The sequence below is a fragment of the Rhipicephalus sanguineus genome, chromosome 5, assembly GCF_013339695.2.
Source record: "Rhipicephalus sanguineus isolate Rsan-2018 chromosome 5, BIME_Rsan_1.4, whole genome shotgun sequence".
NCBI lineage: Eukaryota > Metazoa > Arthropoda > Arachnida > Ixodida > Ixodidae > Rhipicephalus > Rhipicephalus sanguineus.
The window spans coordinates 88518817-88541235 of NC_051180.1; the positions used below are offsets into that span (position 1 = coordinate 88518817).

At 46.6% G+C, this 22419-nt stretch overlaps 1 protein-coding gene across 1 annotated transcript; it reads left to right on the top strand.

Moving 5' to 3' along the window:
- The first annotated feature begins 1955 nt into the window (after window positions 1–1955).
- On the top strand, window positions 1956–20819 carry LOC119394810 (uncharacterized). Its single transcript, XM_037662114.2, has 8 exons — window positions 1956–2119; window positions 2458–2644; window positions 3313–3408; window positions 12718–12832; window positions 17209–17431; window positions 18009–18279; window positions 19497–19849; window positions 20321–20819. Exons 1-8 carry the CDS (start codon window positions 2049–2051, stop codon window positions 20817–20819), a joined length of 1815 nt encoding a protein of 604 aa, XP_037518042.2. The 5' UTR covers window positions 1956–2048.
- The last annotated feature ends 1600 nt before the right edge of the window (window positions 20820–22419 follow it).

The following is a 22419-nucleotide window of genomic DNA, read 5'->3' on the forward strand; positions in this document are numbered from 1 at the left end:
AAAAGTGTTGCAGGGCCCCTTTAAAGCCATCAGTTCTGAAAAACTGAAAAGCAGCACTAACTACGAGGAAGCAGAAGAAGAGTACAAGGGAATAACACGCAGAGCAGTGCACGTGCTTCTTTTTCGTGTGTGTCTGCATCTTTTGCATGCACCATTTCCAGTTTTAATCTTAACAACCACCTAGCTGAAGGTTTCATTTTGTGAGACATCATATTTGCTCATGACATAATCTTAGTATGCCAATGAACTAACGGCCAAAGGAATTACAATTAACAAACAAACCTGACTTAAGAGGTGAAGAACCTAAATATGTACAAGCAAAACCAGGGTTTCGCTTACTGAAAACGGCAACCCACCCTCTCCTTTCCTGGAACAATTAGGCACCAGCAAAGAGCAAAATTAACTTATGTCAAAGACTGATGAACCTATGCAAGAATCATAACACATACCGCTTCTGATTGCACCCATGAGAGTAGTAAGAGCACTAGATACTGGTTGGAGGCATAAAAAGCGTCACCAAACAGGGCAGGCACCTGATAAACGAGGAAGAAAGGCTCTTTAAAAAAGAAGAAAAAAAAAGGAAAGGCGTGGTGTGGGAGAGGGGGTGGGAGCAGAGAGTTGATCAGCTGATTGGGCGGCAGCTCTGGTGGTTTCTTCAAATCCACTTTCCGCACTTCGTTCATTGTTTCACCTTTCTCGGCGGGTGCGTTCAGCCAAGTAGCGCCGAGACTTGCAGATAATCAAGCAACATACACGTTACGATGAAATGGCCATATCATATGTGCAACCACTTCAAAAGTAAAAGTGAAACTTTGTGAATTGGTATTTGTCGTGAAAGTATTGACTCTTACGTCGTGTAACCGAGCTGAAGTGGCAGAGGAGCGTTATATAGGCAATATTAAATTAATCGGTGTGTGCAATATATATATATAAATTCGATTGGTAATTAAAGCTGTACTTTGTGAAATGTTTGTGAATTGCTTTTTGTTGTGACAGTAATATCCAAGCTGAAGTGGCTGAATCAATAGGCAAGTTTAAATTAATCGGCGTGTGCCAAAAAAAAATATATAGAGCAGGTAGTATGACTAAGTGAATGATAAGTTCGATAGTTAATTATAGAAAAACTTTGTGAAACGTTTGTGCATTATTAGTTGCAAAAGTAATGACCCCCCCCCCCCCCATTCCTCAGCCCACTATGAAATTATATTATATGTCAAATCATGAGAGTACTGCACACCACTGTTCGTGAGACTCGTTTTCAATATGTAACAGCCGCGCTCAATATGACTTGCAACACAGGAGCGCGTGGCCTCACGAGTTTAATGATTGCACACGGCTTCAACTTGCTTCATTTCTGTAACTTAATATCTTTTTTTTAATGTTTGCTTATATGGGAACATGCCCAGTGAGAGTACAGCGTTTAGATCTAGAAATAAGGGCTAGTGGAAGGAATGCGAAATCTAACTCGTGAGGCCACATGCTCCCGTGTTGCAAATCATATTGAGAGCGACTGTACCTTGTTATAGCCGATAATTCATTATATATCGATGTCTACACGTGCTAACCTACTGTGGGCCCCGTTTATGCCATTTACATGCATATTTACGAGCCCTTTCACCGAACTAACCGTAACCGCGAATGTTTTCGTGATACCGGCAGGAAACGCTAGTCGGAAAGAAACATGTTGCAAAGATCTTCATTAATGATGGGCGCCACAGTCGATCAGTGTGAGGGTGTGCAAACTTTTTTTTTTTTTTTTGCATGAGTAAACGGCTGAATGTTGTGTCCTCCGAGACATGCGCAAATCTTTATGTATATCTCGGGGGCTACGTTCTCTATGATCTACGGATTCTTCGCAAAAAAGCACCGTTGCGAATGTTTTTTAGCGAGTTCGAACACAAACAGAGTAAAAAGGACGGCAACGTTGACGAATGACGCCACTAAAATATAAAAACGACGCCACCAGCGCCATTTTGGCAGGGGCTGAGAGAAGGACGTCTGCAATTCGGCTGCTGCTGCTGCTGCTGCTGCTGACATTCTTACGGGCCATGGTTAGCACATGTGCCGCGCCCGGCTGCAAGAACCGCGCGAAACAGAATTCCGGGATTACGTTCCACGTGTAAGTATGTTCTACATGATACTCCGAGGCCTTTGCATGTTTTGCATTTGAAATCGCGCTTTAAGACGCTGCGATCATACGCGCCTTTGCATGTATGTACAATAAACGCCTTTGACTCGGTTGTTCTCGATTGCCTCGCACGTCTCCGGTTCGAAAGGCTATTCCTGAAACTTTCTGATGTCGTCGTAATGTCGTCATAGTTAGTCTGACTGCGGTGTATATGCGTCGCGCGGTTAAACGCGCACGCGAGGACGTCTGCGTTAAATCCTACACATTAAGCGCTATTGATTTCTTTTTTTTTTCCTCGAGTGTTTGAAATAATTTCAATCCTTTGACAGGTTTCCGAAGGTTCCTGCTGTGCGAGAAGCGTGGGCGCGCGCTGTGAATCGGCAGGACGGCTGGACCGCGAAAGACAGCGATCGCCTGTGCTCCGTACATTTTAAGCCCGAATGCTTCGACAAAACCGGTCAGACGGTTCGATTACGAGCCGGGAGCATGCCAACGTTGTTCCCAACAGCGCAGCTGGTAACTATACTGCACGTTTACAGTGTGAATTTCTGTATCCTGCAGCCGCGTTCAACTTCATGTGCGGGATCAAAGAGCTAGCTAAAAGACCAAAGCGGGCTCGATGAAAGTTAATTTGGTCTTCCATAGGTCGCAGCCGGGCATGCCGCGGTGTTACTGCTTATGTTGAGCGCGACTGCGTGTATGCATATAAAAGCGGTTAAACATGTTATTTCTGTCGCAATGTTTGAAACATGAAGACAGGAGAGAGAAAAAGACAGAGGTCTCTCTTCTCTGTCCTTTGTTCATGTTTCAAGCACATGCACCAACTCACCCAGGAGCAGATGTAAAAGTGGCCTGCATAATGAAGAAATTTAATAGGGGAAAAGAGTTTTGTTTTGTTTCATCTCATTTTCGTCGCAGTATGGCACTTTCTGGTCTGAGTCTTTCAGCAAAACGTACCTAATTGGTGCATTGGTTAATTTGTTCCACCGGAAAATTTTCCAATCAGAATTAAGCTCAGTGCTCTGTGCAGTTTCCTTTGTGTTGTCTAGCTATCGTGCTATCTGTTGATAATAGTAGTTACATCCCGATTGTCTTCATTCTGCTGTAGAGTCAAACACTGAGCTTGCATTCAAATTCGTACCCACAGATAATTAATCGTTCGCCCTTTCTTTTTTCCTCTGCAGTATAAAGCAAGAAAAGTCAAACCAAATAAAAGAGAGAGCCAATGCAGGGCACAGGCAAAAGTCAAGTTGACATCAAGCAGCAGTCACCAACAGGAGGTATTGAGCATGTGAATGCTATCTGTGGCACCGCCCAGTTGCGCCAGTTGATGCTGGAGGTTGTGGTCGCGAGCTTTCTAAAGAATGTGTTACCACATTGCAGCATGCTTACCACTGCACCAATCATGCAGACATTTGCAAATGAGTTCTGTGGAATCCCGCAAGGTGGCGGAAGGGTTAAGAAAGGAATAGAGTTACTGTATGTGCTAAAAGGTAGCATATACAGTAACTCTAGAAAGGAAAACTGACAACCACCTGTTTGTAGTAGGGGTGTGCGAATAGTGAATTTTGGAACCGAATCGAATACGAATCGAATAGTGATGACACCGAATCGAATACGAATACTAATTGAATACTTTTCGAATAGTAAGACAACCATTCTCAAAACGGTCCTAGAACTCCGCAGCGTTTTTCTTTCTTTTTTTTGAAAGAAATATTCACGAACTTTCACCAAAGAGCGTTGCGCTTACTTTTAACTGACTCAAAATACCACAGTTATGAAATCTGAGGTAAGCTCGTATACAGCAGCGACCACAACCTTCGAAATATTTTCGTACTGTAGGTTGAAATAAAGCAGTGACTGCAGATGCTTTGTCGCCTGCTTTTAAATAAAACTGAGACATAAAATCTAAACAATTTTGAACCGAAGACTACGGATACAGCTAAGGCGGTAATGAAACACATAAACCTGCCATCGCAACCTGGTCCTCGGCACTGAAGGCATCGATGTTGAAAGCTGTATCTGCAAGAACAATTTACGCAAACACAACCCTTGCATCTATTGCTATTCATGAAGCTGAATGCAGGTGCACCTTCAGTTCTTACAAGATGACGACAGGAACTGATTAATGTGATGCAGAGGCAGCATAGTAAAAACTGAGCGAGTATGGAGCTTTCATAAAAAAAAAAAAACGCCTTCATCCGGTAATCAATATAGCGTCGGTAGTTTCGTAAAAGCTTGGGCTGCATGCATACTGGTAATTTAGTGATTAAAAGAAGAAAAATGGCCTTTAACTATTCCAAAGTATCATTGTTTTGGGGTTCTCCCGTCGGCGCTCATTATTCGAAAACTACTCGAAAAATATTCGGTATTTCGAGTATGTACTATTCGATTCGTTATTCGAAATTTTCGAATATTCGCACACCCCTAGTTTGTAGCATATCCGTATGGATTTCCTCGTGCCGTTGTGCTACAAATGGGTGGTTGTCAGTTTCCCATACAAACATTTATTGAAGTCTGTCAGTGGCTGTCGGCTGTATTGTTCTAGATTATTTAAATGGAAGGTTTAAACCAAGTCAGTCATTCAAAGAGCTTGTTAAATGAGCCACTATACTTGCTGACAACTTTTTTTGGCAACGAAGGGAATGCTACGAGGGCGGAGCATCTGCACATGTATTCCTACGCGAAGTAGTCTGGTTTGACACTTGTTTCGTACCACTGTAGAAAATGATGACTGTGGGGAATCAGCGTTGGATAGCATGTGCTGTGTCTGCTTAGATGGCCATTCGTTAGTGAAGTTCGTTTGAAGTTTTCGGAGGCGATGAGATGGGAGAGCCAGAAAGAGAGAGACGCTCACCTGATGACACAGACACCATTTAACTTTCAAGGTACACATAAAAGGCGCGACATTGTCATGCGTGCAAAAATGCGAATCAACGATGTATAAAGTAAATCTCACTGGTGTTTGCTGTGTCCTGTGTCAAAGAGCTTCCAGTAGAAAATGAAGTAGCTTTTTTTTTTAAAAAATTTTCACCTCCGACCTCGACGATCAGCTATGGGCCATCCAGCAAGCCCGCGAAGCGGCGAAGAGGCAAGACGTCGACGTCCCCACGTGAGAGGCCTAGGCCAAGGCACTTAAATTGCTGCTTCTTAATAAAGGTTATTCCTCCTCCTCCACCTGGAAAATGCGGATGCAATTGTGGTACTGCATTCATTCGCGATAGCATTTGTGCAATTTGGCTCTGTACGTAGCCTTTGCTTCATTTCCCAGAAAAGTTGCCCGCGAGTATAGCTTTTGTTCTGAAGTCCACATACAGGAAATGTCAATAAAGGGGGCTTTGTAACACTTTTCTCAACCCCCCTCCTCCCCCTATATGTAGGTTTGTGTCTGTGCCTGTGTATATATATCAACATACAAAATGTAAACTTTCCCCTGACAATGCTTATCGCAGATGGTGAGCCGAGACGTGCTCAAATGGCACTTTGCCTGTGATAAGTGTGTGTACAGGCAAGAATTTTAAAAATCTTCACTCCTGTAGAAAATACAGCGTTAGCTACACTGTCTTCTTTTAAATGTTTCCAATTCCAGAAAACAAAAACCATGTGGTTTGTCTGATTTTATTCAACTGAGCCTTTAACTGTACTGCGAAAGTGTTACATTATAGCCTGATGTCATTGCAAACTTTCAAGGGGACGTGATTTGCCTGGCTGTTGTAGCTTCTGGGTTATTATCCAATGAATGGCTCTGTGTAAAACACCCCCAATACCTAGCTCCTGGTATCTGAAAATAAAAATAGATTGGACTTGGAATACTTATATTTATGCGCACTACGAGAGGACAGGGCACAAAACAAATCTTGTTTAAAACAGAAAGGAAGACTATTCTATAAAAAAACATGGCTGATTCCTCCATCATAGGAATTGGTATACCACGAAACTGAAATGCGTTTTCCACAGAGGTAGTTGAGCGTTTATTGTGCATTGATATATGAGAGCTTGTACAATGTCTATTGGTGCTTGGCAGCTATAGCGCCGTCAAACACAAAGAAGGACACACGAAATGAACACACGAGTATACTCAGGACGAGTGCGAACTAACAATTGTCACCGTTGTTACTTTTTTTTGTTTGAGCAGTGCGCTCCTTTCGCAAACACGGCCGCTGCAGCGAGCAAAGCCACCTTCGCGCGCTCTGTAACCTTGATGCAACCTTTGCGGTGAACGCACAAGGCGTACAAACTGCCCCCATCACGAGATAAGCGTGTGCGCATGGGCGACCACGCTCTGTAGGGCAAAGGACTGGTAGGAGGCGCGCACACGTCGCAACGAGTGGGGTGACGACCTTTAAAACGCGCTTTTTATCTCACTGGTGATAACAAGAACACGTTGAGGTGCCACCGAGCTCCAAGTAGTGCCAGCGGTAAATGGTATATATAAATAGCTCGCTCTTAGTGTGCTAAAGAACATACGCTTTGTGGCTGAGTCATCTAGCGCCGCGCGCATTGGAGTGAGGGGTTGTTGGTTCAATTCCCAGCGACGGAACTTCTTTCATCTAATTCTTTCTTTGTCCTCTGTTAGTATACATTTTACAACGTCATATCCGTGACGGAGATATGTCAGTGAAGTCTTGGTGGACCCCGGCATAAAACACTTTCGTGTTAAAACAGTACGAGAGGAATCTCCATGACACAGCCTTCTTGTACACTTGTGACTATTCTCTATAAGATAAAAACATGTCTTTCTGTTGTCAGTGTCAGTTCTTTACTCTCGGTTGTGCAAAAACATGAGATGTAAGCACTCTGGCGGATGTTACCACTAAAGGGATTGTCACGTGGTTTATTCACGTACAGACGTGAAGGAACGATGAGGAACGTCGAGGAACGTCGAGGGTCCAAAATCCAAGCAAGCGCAAGCTCGGGTCGCGTGGCTACCACTCACGATGTGGCTTGCTTTCTTGGCTGCTTCGTCGTCGTCTCGTACTCTTCACTACATTGGCCCCTGGTGAATAGCGGAGCCATCCTGGCGACCTAAGGCATTGTCAGTATAGCGGGGTCGTAATAGGGCTTCAGGCGGCTGACATGGACGATTTCCCGACCACGACGACGTAAATCGTGGGATGCTGTCAGAGGCTCAACCTCATAATTGACAGGAGACGTGCGAGAAAGAATGCGGTAGGGCCCCTGATATCGGGCACGTAATTTCGAGGAAAGGCCAGGAGTGCTCGATGGGATCCAGAGCCAAACGAGGTCACCAGTTGTGAAAGTAGAGAGAGGTCGGTCGGTGTCGTGCCGTAGCTTTTGGTGGCCTTGGTCCTCGGTGGTCAGCGAACGGGCTAATTGTCTGCAATCTTCGGCGTATCTGGCAACGTCAGAAATCGCAGTATATTCAGACGAGTCTGGCGTATAGGGAAGCATAGTGTCCAGCGTGCAGGACGGGTCGCGTCCGTATAAAAGAAAGAAAGGTGAGAAACCAGTGGTCGCGTGCGTTGCGGTGTTGTACGCGTACGTGACGAACGGCAGGACGGTGTCCCAGTTGGTCTGGTCTGATGCCGTGTACATTGTCAACATATCACCGAGTGTGCGATTAAATCGTTCCGTGAGGCCATTCGTCTGCGGATGATATGCGGTGGTCATTCGATGAACGATGTTGCACTGGACGAGCAAGGCCTGAATAGCGTCAGACAGGAAAACACGCCCTCTGTCGCTCAAAAGTTCACGGGGAGCACCGTGGCGAAGGACAAAGTTGCGTAAGATAAAAAACGCAACCTCTCTTGCGGTAGCCGTTGGAAGTGCTGCAGTCTCTGCGTAACGGGTGAGGTGGTCCACGCCAACAATGATCCACCGATTCCCAGAGGAAGTCAGGGGAAGCAGGCCATATAAGTCGATGCCGACGCGGTCGAATGGACGTCCCGGACAAGGTAGAGGCTGAAGTGGACCGGCTGGGCGTTGAGGTGGAGCTTTACGCTGCTGACAAGCAGTACAAGCACGTACGTACTTGCGCACGAACGTGTACATGCCGCGCCAGTAGTATCGCTGACGCAAGCGGTTGTAAGTCTTCAGAGCGCCAGCGTGAGCGCTTTGCAGGTCGTTGTGAAAAGCAGTGCAGACTTCTGTGCGCATGTGGCGCGGGATCACTAGCAACCACCTCCGACCGTCAGGTGCGTAATTACGCTGATAGAGGAGGCCGTCGCGGAGTGCGAAATGCGTGGCTTGACGACGGAGAGTTCTTGACGCTGGATGAACCAATGAACCAGTCAGAAAGTCGACGAGTTCGCATCCACGCATCCTTGCGTTGCTCCGACGGCATGTCTGCGAAGTCAAGGGGCGTCAAGACAGCTGACGTGTCTGACGGCGAAGCTGTGTCAGACGGTAACGGTGAGCGGGATAGCGCATCAGCGTCCAAGTGCTTGCGGCCGGATCTGTACACAACACGAATGTCGTATTCCTGCAGCCGAAGCGCCCAACGACCGAGGCGGCCTGAAAGATCTTTCAGAGATGAGAGCCAACAGAGCGCGTGATGGTCCGTGACTACTTCGAAGGGGCGGCCATAAAGGTACGGACGGAACTTGGTCAAAGCCCAGATTATGGCGAGGCACTCTTTTTCAGTGACTGAGTAGTTGCACTCCGCTTTCTTCAGGGTTCGACTCGCATAAGCAACAACGTACTCGTCGTATCCTGGTTTTCGTTGAGCCAGTACAGCACCAAGACCGACACCGCTGGCGTCAGTATGGACCTCCGTAGGCACATTAGGGTCAAAGTGACGGAGTATCGGAGGTGACGTTAATAAGCGCCGTAGCGTCATGAAAGCTTCATCGCACTCTGGTGACCAAGCCGACAGGTCGTTAGAGGCTGTCAGTAGGTTGGTAAGAGGTGCGATGATAGAAGCGAAGTCGCGCACAAATCGACGAAAATATGAGCACAGCCCAATAAAGCTTCGGAGCGTCTTGATGGAATTGGGCTTGGGGTACTCGGCCACGGCACGAAGTTTAGCGGGATCCGGAAGAACGCCTTCCTTGCAGACGACGTGACCTAGTATGGTGAGTTGGCGCGCAGCAAAATGGCACTTTTTGATGTTAAGTTGAAGGCCAGCAGAGGCGAGGCACGTGAGAATAGCGCGAAGACGAACTAGATGAGTTGGAAAATCGCGGGAAAATACAACAATGTCGTCAAGGTAGCACAGGCAGGTATTCCACTTGTGGCCACGAAGGATGTTATCCATCATTCGTTCAAAGGTAGCTGGGGCGTTGCAGAGTCCGAAGGGCATCACCTTGAACTCATAAAGCCCATCGGGAGTAACGAACGCAGTCTTCGGGCGGTCAGGGTCAGCGAGTGGAACTTGCCAATAGCCCGATCGTAAATCCAAGGACGAGAAATATTCTGCTCCTTGCAAGCAATCGAGGGCATCGTCGATGCGTGGCAACGGGTATACATCCTTCCGAGTTATCTTATTCAGGCGGCGGTAGTCGACGCAGAATCTGATAGAGCCATCCTTTTTGCGCACAAGCACGACAGGGGACGACCAGGGGCTCTCAGATGGCTGAATGACTCCACGCGTGAGCATATCATCGACTTGTTCATTGATAACACGGCGCTCTTCCGCCGAAACGCGATATGGTCGTTGGCGTAAAGGGGCATGACCACCGGTGTCGATGTGGTGCGTGATGGTGCGTGACGCTCGTTGTGCGACCCAGAGATGGCTGACCGCAGTCGAAGGATGAGCGGAACTCTTCTAGAAGGGCCAATAGTTCGCGTCGATGGTCCAATGATAGATCCGGGGACACAGAAGGGTGAAAAATGTCTGACTTCGGAGGTGCCGCAACAGGGGCTGTCATGGCATTCAGCTGGTGGTGAAGTGGGGCTTCAGCGAACTCCAGAAAGCGAAGCAGGTCAACGGCATGTATGCTTCCCAAACATTCCCCGCGAAGTAGACGAACGGGCGAGGTGCGCAAGTTGGCAATCGGCATGATGGTAGCGCCGGATTCGACGGTGAGTACGGCAAACGGCAGTCATAGGGCGTGGCGGCGGAGAAACAGCTCTGACGGGGCGAACAGGACAGCGCCGTCAGGAGCGGCCGGACAAGTCAAGGCGACAAGGGTGGACGTGTTTGGGGCTACGTCAGCGTCGGCAGCAATGACAGGTTTACATGCGTCAGATATGGTAGGCCCCGAAACAGAAGATTGCAGCGGCGTAAGGGCGACTTCTGCTCGGGCGCAATCTATGATGGCGCGATGACGTGAAAGGAAGTCCCAGCCGAGGATAACGTCGTGAGAGCAGGACGGCAGCACGAAAAACTCAATGACGTAAAGTTCGCCTTGAATATTAACGCGCGCGGTGCACACGGCTGAAGGTGCTATGAACTGCGAGTTCGCAGTGCGGAGCATGAGTCCTGAGAGCGACGTGGTCACTTTTCTTAACTGGCGGCAGAGGCTCTCGCAGATTACGGAAACGGCGGCCCCGGTATCAATGAGCGCTTGGGCCGTGGTCCCTTCAACATTGACGTCGATAACGTTTTGCGGCGAAAAAGACGGAGGCCTTGGGCAGTTCGCTTCGCATGCAGTTCTTGCCTCCGGAACTGCAGCGATCAGTTTCCCTCTTGCGCAGCAGGTCGGCGACGCATAGGTGACAGGGAGCGTCGTCGAGGGGACGGTGACCGGTGGGTCTCGTTGGGTCGTTGATCACGGGCATACTCCGGTGGCGACCGGGACGACGACGCGACCGGCCTGCCGTCGGCGTCGAAGTGAGGAGGGGCGTAGTTTGGGGGCGACCTGGACGACGACGCAACTGGCATGCCCACGGCGTCGAATGTTGGAGGAACCAGGCGACAATGGCGAGCGACGTGGCCGGCGAGGCCACAGGAGAAACAGATGGGCCGATTGTCCGGGGTTCGCCACGCGTCGGAGCGACGGAAAGACGGAGCCGAGGGGTTTGGGATGGGCGGCGACGAAGCATACGCGGATGTTGGCAAGACACGGGGCGGCGTAAGTGGCCGAGGTGGAGCGTAAGGCATAGATTGGTGATACGCGGTGGTCGCCAAGGCATGGGACGGCATCAGTGGTCGAGGTGGAGCAGAGGGCATAGGCTGTTGAGGGGGCCGAGCAGCAACGGCGGCGTAGGTAAGCGGTGCAGTGACGGGCGGTTGTTGGAACATGGGTGGGAGAGCCTCAGCAACTTGCGTCCGAATGGCTTGTTGAATGCCCGGAGCCAGAGGATGCGCCGGCTCGTGAGTGAGCGGCAGTAAGGACAGCTGGCGTGCGACTTCTTCACGGATGAAGTCTTTGATCGTGGGCTGGAGAGTCGGCTGAGTGGCCGGAGGGACAGCTAGCTGCAAGCTGGAGAGCGTGTCGGGGGTCGGGAGGGCCTGACGGGCGATCGCGCGCTGCCTGCGCAATTCGTCGAAACTCTGACAGAGGGAAACTAGCGCAGCGACTGTGGTGGGATTCCGCGCGAGCAGCAGCTGGAAGGCGCCGCCCTCGATGCCCTTCAAGATGTGGTTGATTTTGGCCTCCTCAGGCATAGCGGGGTCGACGCGGGTGCACAAATGGAGGACATTCTCGATGTAACCCGTGTAGGTCTCACCCGGTTGCTGTGCACGCTGACGCAAGCGCTGCTCGGCGAGAAGCTTGCGAGCCGCAGGCCGTCCAAAGACGTCCTTGATAGCAGTCTTGAAAGCTGACCAAGATGGAAGCTCGGCCTCGTGGTTGTGATACCACAGTTGGGCTATGTCGGCAAGGTAGAATTGCACATACCCAAGCTTCATTGGATCGTCCCATCTGTTGCTGGCGCCGACTTTGTCATACCTCGACAGCCACTCGTCCACATCCGATTCACCGGAGCCCGAGAAGATGGGGGGGTCCTGCTGAGGATACACGGCGCCACAAGTGACGTGGACAGCCGAAGGGCCAGGCTGGGAAGGAGTCTCGCTGGCCATGTTGGTATCACGAAGGGGGGGAAGCTTACGGGAGCGAAGATCCAGGGTCGTAGGGGAAACCCACGTACCTCCACCAAATGTCACGTGGTTTATTCACGTACAGACATGAAGGAACGATGAGGAACGTCGAGGGTCCAAAATCCAAGCAAGCGCAAGCTCGGGTCGCGTGGCTACCACTCGCGATGTGGCTTGCTTTCTTGGCTGCTTCGTCGTCGTCTCGTACTCTTCACTACAGGATATATATGTAGAGCTCACATTCAAATTTTGTGCAAGGTGCGTTCTTTTCCGTATTCACTTGCAATGCAATTGTCCTTTTACTATGCCGGTTAATTACTACAATTACTACAATTTTACAATGCCGGTTAATTACTAATGGCACATAAGGGGTCATCAGGACATTGTTTCAAGTTTACACAGTCACGGCCGCCCTCCTACTTTTGCATCGTTCTTTTTGACATGCCACTCTTGACAAAGATACTTTTGGCATTTTGGAGCACAAATCTATCACTCAAGCCTGGCTGAATGCTCTCCCTTTTTGTCTCCTTATGGAGACTTCGGGAAAATAGTAGACAGCATGGTGCTCTGTGTTGTTTTTTTTTTGCCGACATCTAATTTTATGGTACTGCAGAAGAGTGTCGCAATAACCTGGCTTTTCGCATTGCAGCCACATGGCAGAGCAACTCGGGCAGCCACCAAGGTCCAGCAAGCTGCTGACCAAGTCGCAAGGCAACTGAAAACAAAGATCATCGGCACTAACACATCGTTGTCACCTAGAAAGGGTGAGTAAGGCAACGTTTTCCGGCCTTTTGATTGTGTGAACTCAAAAGAGGAGTCCAGAGGCAAATCACAGCTCCCTCCTAGACTGTGCTTCGAGATCGTTACAATTTCTCGACCTTCTTTGCGTACCACTGGCATTCCTTGGCAACATTTTTTTTTTTTTTGCTCCTGCTTTCTTTTACTGTGATGATCTTCCTCAGTGTAATCATAAAAAAAAACATATGCTAGTGTGAACTGTACACTCTTCTTTAGGTATGCACATCATGTCGCTGCTCACTGTGAAGTGACTGACTGACTCAGGTTTTCTCTGCTTCCCATGGCATCCCATGGCTTGTGGGATCTCAAGAGCATAGGTCAGCAGAAAATGTGGAGCTCACTCAGGCTCACTCATGAAACATATTTTGCCTTTAGGGCTCACTCGGACTCAGACTCACCAAAATTTTTCTCGACCGGACTTACTCGGACTCAGACTCACTAAAATTTTTCTACACTGGTTTACTCGGACTCAGACTTACGAAAATATTACTCAGCCTGACTCACTCGTACTCATTTCACGGCTCAATCTGAGTCTGAGTGAGTCGATTCATGAGTTCATTAGCGTATAATTAACTTTTTCGACCGTAGTGTCAATACTCTTTAACATCAATATCCCACATAACTGGTGTTCTACTTGACGCGTTTTGATATCATGCCTTAAAATACGAGTTATCATTAGTTACAATCCAGTAAAGACATTTTTATCAAAAGAGATGACTCACACGAGATATTTTTATCAAGAACTACCCGTGAAAGGTTTTGCCAGAGGGAGCTCAAACCCCCTCCCCTCGCTCCCATGCGTAACTCACGCCTCTGATCAATAAATATTGAGATGACACATGAAGGCCAGTGTTTTGAAGTATGTGTGAGCAGATGCAAGTATAAAGATGAGTCATTATAAGGCTGACAGTAATGCTGAAGTGTAGTAGATAGGACCATAGGTCGGCAAAAAAATTTGGAGCTCACTCAGACTCACTCATGAAATATATTTTGCCCTTAGGGCTCCCTCGGACTCAGACTCATGGCTCGATCTGAGTCTGAGTGAGTCAACTTGTGAGTGAGTTTGCCGACCTATGCTCAAGAGCCGCTCATGCAACAGATGGATGCAGTACACACCGTAGTGTAACGAACACGTGGGCAACAGGCTACAGTGCATTCGTCTCACCCAGTACGGGATTAAAGCACTAGCCGAGTCTACTGAAGCCATTCTGTTAATATTTCAAGTCTGCCGTTCCTTTATCTCGCTCCAGAATTTCATCCATCTGTGTTGTATAGCTTTCCTACAGAAGTCAACACACTGCCAAGGGCTCCCATATGGAACCTTTGTGCATAATACTATATTTCATTCTGCTAAGCTTTTGCCAAATATCTTCTGCTGGCCACTGTGATTATATGAAATGAAACCAGTCACCAAAATGCTCTATAAATTTCTGTTTTCAAGTGCCTGGTTTTCCTGTAATCAATTAGAAACCTTGAAAAGTTTTATGGCAAGCAGTCTTGCTATATTTCGCAGTTTTTGAACGACCTTGCGTATTTGCCCAGGAAACCTTTTTAATTTGCATGACGTTCTGTGGACACTTTCTGCAATTTTTTTTATGCCCCGCATACTTGAGGTGTGTGATCATTAGAGGCCAGATTTTTAGGCAACAAAAAAGTGCGTTTTAGGCGCCAAAAATAGGCAAGCGAAACAACGTTTCAGGCCTCCAATATAGTAAATACAGGCACAATAAATTTTTACATAATTGCAAATAATTTCAAAGGAAGACGTACGCGACGTATATTTACGACAGGAAAACAAGAAATGTTAATGTTTAAGGTGGCACACAGGCACCATTGGTTGAACGTAGCCATGCAATTCTCCTTTGTCATGCGCACTTTGCAGAACACGATCTCTCCGCTTATTCTGTAGCATGGTGAGTCAAGCGTCCACTGTCGAATCAACACACACCTCTGTGCCTTTCTTTCCGGTATGACTGAAAAGGGCAGAGCAGGAGCAGACGTCCAGATCGCAAAAAGAGCAGAGGAGGGGATTCTTCCTATTGGCCAAGTTGAATTGCGTAGAACCAGTTTCTCCCCTGGCGGTGAACACCCTTTCCCTACCTAGTTTTTGGCCAAAAACGACACAAAAATATGCATTTTTGCTTCTGCAAATATGCAGAATATTGCCTTCACTGCACTACACCACGATAAGTGCCCTAACCTACCCGTCCTCGGTGCATAAAATGTCTGAAGCGTTTAGCGCAGAATTATGAAGACAGGACAAGTAGGGAGAACACGTACACAGGCGAACACGTACACAGTTCTCCCTACTTGTCCCGTCTTCATAATTCTGCGCTAAACGCTTCAGATTTGTCGTACCAACAAGGCCAGAAGTCAGCCCTTCCATAAAATGTCTCTGAAATTAAAACAAAAAAAAACAATGTGCCTGGACAAGGCAGCCCATGAAAGAAAGCTGTGTGCGTGTCGGTGGGGGTTTGTCTACAGCTATCGGAGTCTACTGCCGATATGTTGGGACGCGGTCTTCCTCAGAGTCCGAATAGTTAGAAAAAACATGCTGCTCTGTGCAGTCGCTGCTTCACTCGCAGGAGCAATGAAATTATTCATTCCTCGAAACCTCGGCAAATAAGCGTCTGTCTTCTTTTCTTTTTCTTTTTTTCCTTTTCTGTTCTTTCTCTTTCTTTTTTGTTTTTTTTTTAACGCTGCTGCCAGCACGCGCGGCCCAAAGGAGGACGCAGTTTTCTAATTCCGGTTACCAGAATCCAGTCCCTTTTCGACCAAAAGGCATGCTTTGAGCGCGTTTAAACATTTTTTTAACTGCACGATCTGTTCATGGCAAAGGGAACTCAGCAAAATTATTCAGGGTAGCTTAATATCGCTGCCTGCAAACGCTTCTTTCAGTGTGGACAAGCCCAGCTCGTCTTCGGTTGAAGCGGTACAAACTTTGTGGACAAGCTCAGCCCGTCTTCGGTAGGGAAAGAATTAAAAAGTAAACTACAAATTAAACAAAAGTCGCGTGCACTTCGCATTTTTCCTTCCTCTTTTGCTCATCACTCTCCCCTGATGGCTCTCCGCAATTTTGCATTCTCCAACCCCTTGCACCATGCCAGTGCGGCAGCGTATGCTCGCCGGTGCGTCCCGTTTCACTGCTGCTAGCGGTTGTTTGCGGGAGTTGGTTGAACTAGAGGACTAGGTTGAACCCCATAAAGTTCCGAACAGTCAGTGTTGCGCGGTAACATGAATAACAGGCTCAAAGTGCACCGGGAAGCGAAACTTGAGGTAAATAGTGTTCATATAGGCGCCAGTTTTTGAAAATAGGCATTTATAGGCCCTTATAGGCATGTAGGCACGAACGCCAAAACTAGGCATTTATAGGCACTATAAAAACACTACAGAAGCCCTCCTTAGCCTCTAATTCATGCTCATATATATAAAAATGGTGCGATAGGAGCGTAAGGAATGAAATAGGCATTTGCCTAAATTCCGGTCTCTAGTGATCATGCATGTCTACACTGTATTAGTCTTGGTGTGTCACCTGTATAAGACACCTCATGCGTAAAATTAATCTGGTGAATAGGGCACTATTGTGCCCTCCATACAATTATGAGAAGGCATAGGACACTTAAGATCCGTCTTTTTCATGATGCCACGGAGCGTGCGCCCTTCCCCTAGCAGAAAGGTAGCAAAACGCCTCTTTATCTCGGAGGCTTTTGTTCTGGCCATACCAGTTGTCCTGGCCAACAGCAGAGGGCAGCACAGGAAAATTAAAAATGCACATTGCTATCCAAAAAATCATACTAAGGATGTCGGTAAATGTAACTCAGGGTCCACACCTTCAGTTACAAACATGTGCTTTGAATATAGTGCTGCCTATGCATGAATTCAGGATATGTTGTATATCCTGTATGTATTACATTTTATTTGTCATCTTGTTCACTTGGAGTAGCATGAAGGTAAACTTCTTCAGTGTTTAGGTATCTTGTAATGGTTTATGGTGATGGCTCCTTGGACTCCTTAACTGTTGGAGAGATTGGTTGGGCCAGATCAGCATGCCACCCTCCATTGAAACCTAAAATGAATCATTAAACATTGGCAATGGAAAAGCAAAGAGCACAGCATAGAGCACAAAGGCTGCCATCTTTGTGAATGCTAGGCAGTGTGATGCAGTTAGGCTGAGCAGTGTAATGTGGCAGACTTGTAGCTATGCAGCAGATGTTTTACCGAGCCACCTGCTTCACTGTTACTGGAAAAAAAGTGCTGCATGCAGCTACTCATCAATGCTACTAAAAACTAAGTTTGTTTAGAGTTTGGCTCACTGAGAAAATCTTCTCTGTTCCTGCACCAGATGCACCAACCCAGGCTAGAGCTGCAAGCTCGGAGGGCCAGCCATTGCCTAAAAAACGACTGTTCAACTTGCGGCTCGAGGCCAAAGGCCAGTCAGAAAGCCAAGCCAAGAGCAGCAAAGATGCTAGTACCAGTGAGCCAGCTCATGTTGAGAAGCCGAAGATGGTTACTGTCAATGGTTCTAAAAGCGAGGGGGATCCATGTTGGGATAACATGTCAAACCGGTGAGTGGGTTTGCAGACTGAAATGTGGTAACAAGGTTAATACTGAAGTATAAAATAGTTGGCTAGTTTATTGCCTCACGCTGCTTTAAAGAGATTCTGAGTGCATCTCACAGACTTGCCAGTTTCTTGGTACATGAGTGTTTTTACATAGTGCAATCAATTAAGTACAGCCATACAACAGAGAGTAACATTGTGGAACTTTTGCTGGATGTCTATGATTTTAAGGGGTTGCAGAACCTTGCCTCTGGTCGTAACACCAGGTGCTTGAAAACCATGAGTGCCTGAGGATTTTATGCTATGAATTCTGACAGACTTCTGTTGTTGAATTTTGTTAATAAATCCTGTTATTGATAGTTCGAAAGTGATTCTGTAGCATGGCTGTCAAATAATGTTGCATTGTACACGAGAGGTTTACCATGTGACCGTTGCCATGTTGTACGGTGCATGGCTCACACCTACCTCACGCGGAGTCTTTCACCTGCCACTGTAGTTCTTTTCTACACATTGTACAAGAACAGGATCATTTTCTTGAAAAGTCCTTTTGTACACAGTGTAAACCGTCCTTCTTAAATTACAGCTCTAATGACCTGGAAGAACATGCTGATGCCGTTGAACAAACAGTGAACCGGGACCTTGACTCTGGTGAACCGGGCCCCGTAACAACAGCCACGGGAGCATTATTTCTGCACACATATTGCGGCGAAAGGATCGAGCCAGAGGAGGTGATCAAGATCAAATTGTTGCTTCAGGTTGCTAAACGGCGCCTTGCTCTGGTTGAACGGAAACTGAAGCGCAAGTCGGAGGCATACAACGAACTGCTAGATGCCAACAAGGAGCTCAAGTTCGAGGTTTGCGCGCCTTTCATCGCATCCTGTTTTGTTCAAAAGTGGCGCCTGATTTTTAGGGATGTTGAAACTAAAGACCCACCAGCAAAGAAGTTTTCAGGATGCACGAAATGCATATTTCTGGATAATGTAGACATAGAACAGCTTCCGCTTAACATTATATGCTTGTAGTCTTACTGGATGGGTCACTGAAAGATAGCAAGAGCAGCCATTTTCGATACTGAAAGCTGAAGAAAAAAAGAAAAAGAAAGAAACAAAACAAGAACGCTGCTGTTTGCTGGAAAAAGACTCGGAGCTTAAAACCTTTAACACAGCACCTCAAGCGATGATAAGAGAGCACCCTGCTCCCACAAATGGTGCCAAAAGAGTGGTATATAGCCATAGCTACCTTCAAATCTCAGTTTTCAAATGGCATGGGGATTGTAAAGCAGTTTGATGCAGCCAGAATTTTATACGAATACATGTAAAATGACAGAGAAGAAGATGTGACGGAAGTGCAGTGCAATTCGATCAATAAACCACGCATGGTGCAGTGCCTGTCAATATAAAATTGCTTCCTTCGGGCGAAACAACTGCAGCAGTGTAACCTGCTTATTACTGGCAAATGCACTACTATGTTCCCTGTCAAACTTTAGAAATGCTCCTTGGTATTTTTGCCGTGTGCTACCACACGTTCATGTGAGAGAGCCCCAATTTTTTACGCTCTTTGAATTTCATCTCTGCTCTTGCAGCAAGACAGTCGTGTTGCATGTGGCCCTTTATTTTTGGCTATTGCACTTCCCTATGCTTGCTCATGATATGCAAGACTATTCTAGAAACCTGTGAAACTCCAATGTAATAAGTTTCACCATATAACGAAGTTTTTCGCTGCCTGTATGACTTCATTATGTTGAGGTTTAACTCGATATCAGTAGACTGTACGAGACCATCATATGTAATATTAATATAATGTTATACATTTACTGGCCTTGCACAAGTAAGTTTGTTTGGAGGGTGACATGGTTGCATGGAAGGAAAAGGATTAACAGACACTAACTTATCAACTTGATTTAATTAGGTGTTTGTTGTATTGCACTGCATACTTCCACTGTTTGGCCAAACACTTTGTCTTGTCTTGAAGCCACACGAACTAGACGATGCTGAAATAGTGGCTATAATTATATCATAACGAGGAGAAAATGCATTGTGTTGCGTGCTGATTCGTGTCATTCTGCATGCAGCTGTCGCTAGCCCAGAGGCCAACGCAGCAGCAGTTTTCAGTGAGCAACCAGCTGCCCCAGGAACTGCTGCGCGACTGGCACGAGAACGTCGGACGTGTTCCGCACGCGCGACGCTACAGCGCTACGACACTGCGCTTTGCTGCTGACCTGCACGCCTGCTCACGCACTGCATACGAACACGTAGCCCACTGGCTGCCCATGCCCACACCGTACCTGGTGCGACGCCATAGCGCCATGTCTTCTCCTGGAGATGGCAGCCAGGAGAGTGGCGGTGTCGTCGCGGCCACAACACCCAGCAGAAAAGGCGAAAACACTTCGGCGGGGCCTCGAGACACCACTGTGCCTGCTAGCAGGTAATCAAAACGCATCATGTGGTGTGCCTCTGCTCACAGTGCGACATAACCAGGTCGAAGCACAACATCCAAGATCACTGGTACACTGCAGCATCCCAACGTTTTGGAGGTATCGGCAAGGTCCAATACCCAACATGGCTCTAGAGATCACCGTTTTTAATGGCTTAGCTGCACTTTTTCTACATTGTCTGCTCCATTTCATGGAGCCATCAATTAATCAACAAAGCTGAATAATGGCTTAGTATGCGTTGTGCATAGTACATTGTTACTTTTGTCACAAGAAATTTTACATTTTAACAATACAACCATTTTAGTCAGCTGTCATTCTGTCTGTGACAAAGTTATCTCGCCATAAGACTTCATGGGTTACAAGGCCTAAAGAGTTAACAACAGGCGACGCAATGCCTGCCTCCTGTGCCCTTCTTTAATGCCCACGAATTTGAATCACAGTTTCCTTCCTACCGTTTGCAGGTTTGCAAGCTCAGTGCCTCGTTTCCGAAAGGTGGCATCCGGGTTTCCTTCAGTGGCCTCAAAGCCAAATTCGTCAACATTCTCGCCAGCGCAGTGTACAGTGAAATCAGAAAAGGCTCCAGTCATGCAAGCCAGTCACAGTGCACCCACTGTCTTTGTCATAAAAAATGCAACGCCACCAGAAATGGCAACGCTCCAGGAAGCGGCCACGCTACCCGTAACTGCATCATCCACGGAGGTAGCCACATCGTCAGAGAGGACTACACAGACAGAAACAGAAGCGCAGCCAGACAAGGACTTTGAACTAGGTACAGAGACACAGCCTGGAATGAAAATGCAGCTAGACACAGAGACGCAACCAGAAGACAAGATGCAAGAAACGGAAACCCAGCTAAACATTGAAACTTTATCGGGGTCACACACAGCGGAAACGATCACAGACACTCCCGCAGTAGAAACAGTCACTGCCATATTTGTTCCCAGAACGCTCGCTTTGTAAAATTGAGGCTTTCATATATGTGTACAGAAATTAAAGAGAATTCACACAGTGGCCACGTGTGACCGAGTGGAAATTGAGCATTTATAACAATATGTGAAGTTGTATTAGCTGCTCATTGCTGAACTGAGCAGCTACAGTTTCACTGCTTCACAACTGTGTTACATACATTTCGTGTCTTTGTTGTAGCCAATTCTCTTAACAAACTTCTGACTGTGCCCTCCTATACCGTCACTGATCTCCGAAAAGTCTTGGCGAATGTGTAAAATGTTCAGTACTTTTATTTGTTAAAAGTAGGCTTGTGCAAATATTAGAGCACTTCGAATATTCGAATGAATATTACAGTATTCAAAGTCGCTTCGATTCAAATTTAAATTATCGAAAATTTCGAAATGAAATTATCGAAATGAACGAATGGGTGTATATTAGTCTGCATGTAACACTCCCTGTAAAGGTGGTTTCACTGCAGTGGAGGGGTGCTGTACCGTGAATACACATTTCCCAAAGGAAAATAAGCACTTCAAGGTACAATGAACATACTACCCTCACATAGATTCATCATTTTTTAAGTTTAAAAGCTTGTTCTACCGGCTGATATGCTCTAGGTATAGTAAATTTTAAAACGTAACATATTTTACAGGTTATCCGAAAGTCAAATCCTGCTACTATTCAAAGTTGCTTCCACTTCCTTTGAACCAAAAAGAATGACTTTTGCACATGATTGTTTCAATTAAAAAAAATATTGTGCAGATTAGTTGGGTCATGACAAATATCTTCATTTTTCTTTATAATATGTGATATATACTATTCGAATTTGATTCAAAATTATTCGACCAAATCACTGTTTGCTTCAAATTCGCTTCGAACCTAAAATTTACTGTTCGCGCAAGCCTGGTTAAAAGGTTATGCATGTAAACAATGAGAAGCTGAAAACTTTGATCAATTCCCCAACTCACTCAGGTGCCTTCACTTTGAACAAAAACAAAGGCTGGCTGCCTTCAGCCTGCTTTAAGAATTCTTCAGGAAAGCTGACTTCAAGAACAGTGTGCTTTTTGCATAAGATTTTCTTTGACAGCTTCGAGATCAACATGTTAAAAACAATAGAGAGCTGCTTTATTGGTCAATTTTGCATCATGTTGCCCTGCATTCAAGGAACATATCTACACATTTCTCTCTACGTGGTTTACTTGGCACCACTACAGAAGAGAGAGAAAACATAATTTAACTTTTATTGATGTTTAACATGGCTTAAATCTTAAATGGCATATTTACGGTGAAGAAAGCTTCAAGAGCACTCGTCATTCAGGTAAGCAATTCAAGGGACCCAGCAACACTTTTTCAGCATGGTCGAAAAACGCTGCCGATCGGTAGTCGAAGCTCCTGAGAATACGCAAGCCAAATATTATAGCGCAGCATGCAGCCCGAAATTCACAATTAATTTTCAAAGTCAGCTTGAAATCGTTCCCTCTTCTCTCAACAAATGATGCCATAAACCCAAATGATTGCTCCATAAACCCAAAATGCACGATCATTGGCTGATTTGAGCACTGTGAGCTGCACAGTTACCGCTGCTGCCACATGCCAACACGCTTGCGCGCAATCA